We start from the raw sequence: 8,403 nt of genomic DNA, 5'->3' as shown, positions 1-8,403 counted from the left end.
TTTTTGTTTATTGAAATTGAATGTAAATTCATTAGTAAACCTGGTGATGGAGATTATACAATAAATGAATAAAGTTTAAAGTGGCAAAGTCAGATGCTTAGTACTGCAGGGGGTATTCTTTATCATTTCCTTAGTCCAAAACTTCATTTTACATTTGTTTAGTACTTAATTTACTTGAACAAAGGGGGTTATCTTAGTTAACTTTCTGAGGCATACACATTTAACAAAAATTCTTGAGGTTTACTTCTAAGGATTAAATCAGACAACGTACTTCCATTTGTGAAATATCCCTGAATGGGCATATTCGTTTTGGATAAAAAGAAAACAAGGTCTTTGGGGTCTGAGAAAAAAACATGAGAAGGGGAAAAAGAATATTTTCCAATTCACAAAACGGGGAAAAATATGTTCAGGGTACTTCAGAGAAAAGAGTTTGAATTTAAATGTTACAAATACATGTATCCCACGCAACACTCTAGGCGAAGGGTAGAAATCTTTTTTCCAAGTGCGTTTGGTTTTTGTAGCATCCATCAGCAAGATCTCTCTTTCACAATACTGGGAGAGGCCTGTTTGTTCCTCCACTTCCACTGCTGAAGTTTGGACAAAGTTTGAGAAACCCCAGGCACCTGCGGCTCTGACCTAAACCACCGAGAAGCACAGGGGAGAGCGTCACTTCTGTCTCCAGATTCCAGACCTTTTTAACCCTCAGTGTAGACGCCCGGCCTCCGCACCCCAGAAATAAGAGCTATTCGGGGAAGGGGGACCTGGGTCTGCACTGACGCTTCGCAAAGGTGTGCGTCCACAGAACAGGGGCGGACAGGGGCGGGCGGCTCTTCTTTTGTGCAGGCAGCTGCCACCGGGCGCAAGCACCGCAGGAAGGAGGCTAGAGCCGTGGGCCGGTACGCGGAACTCCCGCCTGGCGTCTCACCGTGGAGTCCGCGTCTCACCGTGCGGTCCGCGACTCGGCCGGAAGGGGGCGGGGCCTTGGCCCCGCGCGGCGAGGCCGGCCGCGGCGTGGTTGGCGGGGGGAGCTCCTCCGGGGCCCGGCCCGCAGCCGCGCGTTTCCGGCGCGCTCCCCCGCGTCCTGCGTCCTGTGGTCTCGTCCGCCCCCGCTGCCATGTTGGATTGTGCGGCCGCCACCGCCGCCGCCGCTGCCGCCGCCGCCGCCGAAGAAGGGTTGGAGGAGGAGTTGGGAGTTTAGCGCAGTCGCCGGAGTACAAGGACAACGACCATCCGGCCAGAGCCTCGCCGGGCGGGAGCTGGGAGCTTCCCTTTCTCTGTGCGGCCTGCCGTTGGCTCCTCCTTCCCGTGGCCTCCTCCTCCCCGTGGCCTCCTCCTCCTCCCCGCGCCCGAGGAGCTGCGAGATGCTGCGCCTCTGATTCCCCTCCTCCCGCCCCTGTCACCGAGAGGGGAAAGAGCACTCGCCTACTCTCCGGAGACGGCCCTGGACTCGCAACCCAGCCGGCGAAACCATGAGCTCCGGCCAGCAGCAGCCGCCTCCACCGCGGAGGGTCACCAATGTGGGGTCCTTGCTGCTCACCCCGCAGGAGAACGAGTCTCTCTTCACTTTCCTCGGCAAGAAATGTGTGGTCAGTGGCCGAGACCCGCGTCGCCACCCCTGACGTTACCTCTCGGGCCCGGGCTTGTGGGCCGGGAAGTGGGAGTGGGGAAGAAGGCGGGAGCGGCGCGGGGAGGGTCCGGCTCCCGGCCAGGCCTCCAGCCAGCCCGGCTCCCCGGGTGTTGGGCAGTGCCGGCCGGGACGGCCGGACACCGCCTCCCGAAGTTGCCCGTGAGCTGGGAAGTGTCACCTCTGCAGGCCTGCCCTGGAACCCTGCCTGGCCGGGCCCAGGTCTGCGCCCTAGCTACTGGTTCAAACTTTGCTCCCAGGCCACAAGGGGATTTTATTCTTGCACGAGCTCCTCGATCTTAAAAACCGGGCCTCTGTACCGGCCCTCGCTTCACCTCCTGCCGCTTGATCTGGGGAGGGGGGGGGGACCTCCTTTCACAATGGCAGAGGTTTCAGGAGTGAGTAGGTCGAGGAATGAAGCCCAAATATGAATGAAGCGGACCGGAATGTTGTTTTTAATCCCCGTTTAGGATCTCAGGAGGGGGTGAAGTCTAGTGCATCGGTTCAGAATGAGAGCAGGAAATGCTACTGCTCCCCATTGCAGAGAAACAGCGTTTATTTCTCCAGCAATCTCGACCAGGCCTGGTTTCTGCTCTCCTCCCCACTGATTTTTTTTTTTTTTTTTTTTTTTTTTTTTTTTTTTTTTTTTTTTTTTTGCATTGGTGGGAGGAGGTGCTGTTCTCCCCACAACCATGCGCAGGGGAACCGCAATCTCTAGTAGTTCTTGGCCTTTTGGGGCCTGAGAGTGATTCTTAGGTTGGTGCTGTGCGGCCTGTTCCAACCCCAGATGGCTGGTTGGGAGCAAGCAGTTCTGCTGTGGGAAGGGGAATGTGTGTTGTTGACGGAAGCATTCATTACATTGGCTGCTGGCACTTCTGGGGGTGGGGAGGTTCTGCTCTGTGGTATAGGCCTTGTCAGGCTGCATCTGACTGCGGTGGCTGGGTTGGACCCTGGCTGATTTTGTTGAAACGCTGTTGGGGTTCCTTTCTCCCCTCTTTGCGTGTTAGCACCTGCACAGCATGTGCCACAGGAACCCGGGGAGCGCTGACTGAAATGTCAGCAGAGCAGTGCAAAGTCACAACTGTTGTTAGCAGTGCCCAACTGGGCTACACCTGCTTGTTTAAGAGGTTAGGATTGGACAGTTTCTGGAAAGTTACCCTATGAGTTAATCGTTAACTTTATAGGAATCAACCTCTTGTATCCTGTTGGAGATTGAATTATTACATTTAATTCAAATGTGTTTTACATTTTACTGATAAGAATGAAATAAGACGACTGGCTTAATATCAGTATTTTGAGAAATAACTTTAAAGATAACCAAGCCCCCTCCCCCCCCCCCCCCCCTTTTAAACAAATGAGAAAACGGAGCCAGTGAACCCTAAGTCACACAGCAATTTAGGAATGTAACCAAAACTAGAAACCAGGACTCCTGATGCCTAGTCTCTTGTGCTTTCCACTACATCATGTTGTTTCAGAATGGTTTCTTCCCTTGTTACTGATTTGTTTCAAAAAGTGGTGCTAAAGGAATTATCACTTTTTTCCCCACCAAAACCTGATAAAATTAGAGTGTAAGATTCTTAAAGCAGCACCAATTTTTGTATATTTTTGATTTATGAAAATTTCCAGGTTTTCAAATGTTACATTATTTGCAAATGAAAAATTTTAAATTTTGCCAGTTTATTTACATTTGCTATGAAATCTGTGTCAGAAAGGAAGTAGTTGTATTGTTTGACATACCAGACACATTAACTTTAGGCAGGAAGGACATTACATTTAAACGTGAGTACACCGACTGATTGCTTTATGCTTACCTGTAATGTTTCCTCGTTTCAGAATGAAAGATCTGAAAGAATACTGTGATTGAGAAAGAGAGCTTTCTTTCTGGTTAGCTTAAGTGGATTGCTGAATACGCTGTCCGTATTCAGTGCCCAATATCCTTATGTTGTCTCTTACTAGTCACCTTTACCTTTTGAATTTCTGTCATTTAAAATCACACTCTTTAGTGGCCTGCTCTTGTGATATGAAATTTTTTGTGAAGATTAATATTCGAAGTCTCCAGTTCTTTGAGAGTAAAGTAAGAAAGATTGTTTTAAAAAAAAAATTTTTTTTTAACATTTATTTATTTTTTGAGAGACAGAGAGCACAAGCATGGGAGGGAGGGGCAGAGAGAGTGGGAGACACAGAATCCGAAACAGGCTCCTGGCTCTGAGCTGTCAGCACAGAGCCTGACGTGGGGCTTGAACTCATGAAACAGGAGATCATGACCTGAGCCGAAGTCGGGCGCTTAACCGACTGAGCCACCCAGGTGCCCCCGAACGATTGTTTTTTGAACAATCCTTTTTTTTCCTCTTTGCCCACTGTGTGGCTTTTTGTAGTTTAAAATAATAGTGAAATACATTGTCTTATAAAAAGAAAAAGTCAAAAGTCAGACCAAATTTGTTAGGGAAGAAGTGTATTTAGAGCTCTAACTAAGAATTCAAGAAATGAAACAGTAGTTATAGTCCCAGTTCTGGAGGAGCTGCATTCCTTCTGTGACTCAACACATATATATTGAGTAACTAAATGTTGAGGTCAAAATCAGGGTTGATGCCTGCCCTCAAGGAGCTTACTGTGTCTAAAAAGGGAAACAAATGTGTAAGCTGATGAGTAAGTCAGTACTTCAGAGTGATGTGTAGGAGGCTGCATGTCTCAATGGAAAATGTCTTCGCTTTGTAGTCAGCACACCAGAGTTCAAACTCAGATGGTCACTTAACAACAAGTTTTTGTGTTTTTTTTTTTAAGTCTTGTTTTTAACTCCCTGTGGTAGAATTGGTTTTCTTATTTCTAAAATAGGGATTCTGTCTTATGGAGTAGTTTTGTGGATTAGAAGGACCATACGTAAGTATATGGATGTTATTTTTTGTAAAAGTTTAGGAGATTAAAAGAGAATAGTGGGAGAGCGGATGAGTGAGAGTTTTTTAGAATGGGTGATACCTGAATATTTAAGATTGGTAGGTAACTCCCAGGTGGATGAGAGGAATGAAACAGCTTGGAAAGTTGGGACCTACTAATAGTTTGTTATGGAGCAAGGAGAGTTTCTGCCTAGGTTCTCAAACTTAGGTATGCATTAGAAATATTGTGGAGATTGCAAATACTGCTAGGTCGAATCTCTAGATAATATTCAGTAGGCCTGAGGTGGAACTCAGGCATTTCTATTTTTAGTAAGGTCAACAGGAGACTTTAACATATATCACAGTTTGAGACTCACTGCTGAAGTTTACTGTTTTCTGATAGGGTATTCCTGAAACACATTTGACATGTTAATATGTTTCCCTTCAATCTTGGATGTATATTTTGTGACTTAAGATTAAATTAAAACGAAGTTGGGTTTTTTTGTTGTTGTTTTACTACAGATTTTCTCTAACCTGTTAAGATATCAATGTGTATTTCATAGATGTCAGAGAGATACAGTTGAGGAAGTATTGCACTAGTTAGTGGGGGACCACAAGATCAGATACGACTTTTAGAAAGTTTGGGAGAAAGGTGAAAGCACTATAGAAGGCAGATTGAAGGTAGTAACAGTGGAGACAAAGGAGATCGGGTAGGTATTTACGGCAGTCCACATAAGATATGATGAGGGCCTGAATTAAGGCATTGCTGGTGGGAATTCCAGGACATTTAAAAAGTCTCTAGTAGGATTTCATTCCCCTTGCATATAGCAGGTGAGGGATGAGAATTGGGTTAAAGACAGGTGTAACCACCAGCAGAAAAAGGATGCAGAAACATACATACTTCACTAAATGGAAATATGTCTGTATATTAAACTCTAGATTGGTGATTGGTTTCATGGAAGAAGTGAATCTTAAGTAAATCTATTTTGCCACAGTTTAAAAAATAGATTTTGTGAAAGTTGAGGTTTCATTTGAGTTATATGTGATATGTCAATATATGTTATATACTTTTACCTAAATAGTTCTGATGCAATTCATTAGTTGGTAGTATTTTCTTAGAACAGTTAAGAAGAGTTAAAAACAAGATCAGGTCTTGTTTTGTAGTTAGTTTTGTTGTTTTTCATGTACTGTGATTTAGCTTACTTTCTCTAGAGTATATGCCATCTTGCCAAGTGGAGTTTAATATATATAGTGCTGAATAAGTAAGAAATTAAGGATTGGGAAAAATAAAACCTCATACTACCTCTCTACAACCATCTGTGGTCCAAATGGATTAAGTTGGTAATGTTGACTGATGCTTTTCTCTGACACATTCAACTAGTTTGTTTATTTCAAGATTTAGTGGTGCATAAAAAACCATTTTTATTAACCATCTTTAATCTTTATTTCTTTTGATTCCTGAGCACTTGTTTTAACCTACTTATATTCTTTCATTAGATTTTTTATTTTCTCACCCTATATATAATTATGGAAGATTAGATCTTATACCTACGTAGTCTTCTATGATTTTTATAGTATCTAGCATACAGATCACTGAATACTTATTAATTATAGTTGCTAACTCATTTATTCCCTACGAGCTCATTCAGCATTTCTCATTGCTTGATCACGTTGTTAAAATCTTCAATTTCTGATGCAAGTTTTATCTGGACTTAAATCTTCCTTTATAAGAACAATGTGGTTTAAGTCAGCTGCTGAACTAATAATATAGGTGGTAAGAGTAGCTGTCCAACTGTTACTTTGTTTCTGTTCTAAATTCTTAAATAGGTTTACAGGGAGAGGTGCCTAGATGGATCATTGTTTTGATGAAGGCCTGAGTTAAGACAGCATTGCTGGGAAGTTAGGGCCGAGAATGTATTTCACCTTGAGTATGGAAAGAGAAAAAAGGTTAACATTTGGGATTTGGAATATGCAAAACTGAAAGGGCAACCTTGTATAGAGGAAAAAGGTGAGTATAAAAGTGTCTTGTCTGGTAGACTATAAATAGGAGGAGATTTAGAAGAATACAGCAGATCTGGACTATAAATCCCCTATTTCTTGTTATTCTTAGCTTATAATATAGGGAAATTTCTTAACCAGTAAGAGCCTTAGTGTTTAGATTTGTAAGATGGGCTTGCTTAAGGGTTTCAGAGAATAATGCTATAATGTATATAGAGTGTTCTGGCTGTTTGGAGAAGCATGTGAAAAAATGGTGTAAAGATTTTTAAAACGTTTTTAGTTTAAGTGTTAGATTTAACAGTTATAGTGAACTAACTTGGTTATTTTACAGACTGATTCAAAGTTGAGGTTTAAAAGAGTAGATAGAGTTGGGCTTCATTATAAATTAGTCTCTTTAGGACTTTATAGAACCCAGCATTAGTATAGAGGTCACTTTCACTGTAAAGATGGGAAGCAAAACAAGTTCATACATTCTTGTCCACAGTAATATATATCGTTAATTGTAAATATAACTCTTAATCGGTGTGTGACTGAACAATCTAATATTTTTAAGTGGTTAAGTATTGTTTAGTAATTAGGAAACGTTTAGTATACTTAACTCTGTTCGTATATATAGTATAACAGAAATATATCCTGTTTCTATCTATTGTATCTGTCAGTATTATAAAATTAGTGGAGGATTAGTGACTATAATATCAGTATAGGAGAGTGAGATTATTTAGACAATATTAATTTCACTTTGGAGTTTATGTGTTATGTCAGAATTGTGACCCTTTTTTATTTATTTTTTTTTAATTTATTTTTTTTTTTTAATTTTTTTTTTTAACATTTATTTATTTTTGAGACAGAGAGAGACAGAGCATGAACGGGGGAGGGGCAGAGAGAGAGGGAGACACAGAATCGGAAGCAGGCTCCAGCCCAGAGCCTGACGCGGGGCTTGAACTCACGGACCGCAAGATCGTGACCTGAGCTGAAGTCGGACGCTCAACCGACTGAGCCACCCAGGCGCCCCAATTGTGACCCTTTTTTAAAGAGACCAAATAATTGGGTGTAGAGTAATGTTGAAGAGGCATATTTAGAAAAAAACCCTTTAGAAAATAGAAGCAATTGAAAGATGTGTAGTAACTTCATAGTTCAATTACTATGGCTTTCTGATAGTTTACTTAGTTTCTCAGTATCCTTGACTCCGGGGTTCCTCTGCTATAGTGATTTTTTAAACTTATTTTTAACTTGACCTGAAGATTTACTATAGAAATATGTCTTTGTAAAAGGAGAACTCATTAAATACCAGATAAATTGAAACAAAATGGAAATATGAAAGACATCTAGGAAGATAAACTGCTGTTAAAAATGATATGAGTTCAGAAATTATCATAAGCCAAGCACACAGTAATCTTTGGACAATGAAATGTTTTTCAGGTTTCATTTTACAGTTAAACCCTTATATTAGATTTGGAGAAGCTAAAACTATGTAGTATTTTTAAGTTTTAAAATAGAGGTGAAATTGTGTATTTGTCATGTCTTTGGTTCCAAAATAAAAAAATTTAAGTGAAATTCTCCCTCCACTATGGTGAATTTATGTTGCCATAAAATATCAGAGGATACCTAAATACTTGAGAAATTTTCATTATAGTAAAGGAGCTAATTGATTTGTATGCAACACATAAAGCTAATCAGAAATCCAAATTTCCACGGTTTTTATTAATGAAATATCATCGTCAAGTATTGAGGATTTATTGAGATGCTAACACTCCCCCAGTATCTTCAAATACATGGAGGTACAACTATGGAGAAACAACTATGTTGTTTCCTAAGTAGCTGGGGAGGACAAAAATCTTGTATAAAAAGATATGTTTCACTAGCCAGCATATAATAAAAAATTAAATAATAGGAAAGATAGATATATTACTG

At 41.5% G+C, this 8,403-nt stretch overlaps 1 protein-coding gene across 2 annotated transcripts in view; it reads left to right on the top strand.

Moving 5' to 3' along the window:
- Nucleotides 1–1,099: 1,099 nt before the first annotated feature.
- WASL (WASP like actin nucleation promoting factor) overlaps nucleotides 1,100–8,403 on the top strand; it is a 62,482-nt gene continuing 55,178 nt past the window's right edge. Inside the window, exon 1 of one of the 2 annotated variants that reach the window (XM_042923431.1) lies at nucleotides 1,100–1,586. In XM_042923431.1, the coding sequence (XP_042779365.1) occupies nucleotides 1,470–1,586 (117 nt within the window). In that variant the 5' untranslated portion in view covers nucleotides 1,100–1,469. Of the gene's footprint in view, nucleotides 1,587–6,116; nucleotides 6,503–8,403 lie in introns of those variants that run through there. The other variant, XM_042923450.1, reaches the window with a different exon arrangement.

The sequence above is a fragment of the Panthera leo genome, chromosome A2 (genome assembly GCF_018350215.1).
Source record: "Panthera leo isolate Ple1 chromosome A2, P.leo_Ple1_pat1.1, whole genome shotgun sequence".
Classification (NCBI taxonomy): Eukaryota; Metazoa; Chordata; class Mammalia; order Carnivora; family Felidae; genus Panthera; species Panthera leo.
The sequence above is the reverse complement of the archived record's forward strand: the minus strand, read 5'-3'. Positions and strand labels throughout refer to the sequence as shown.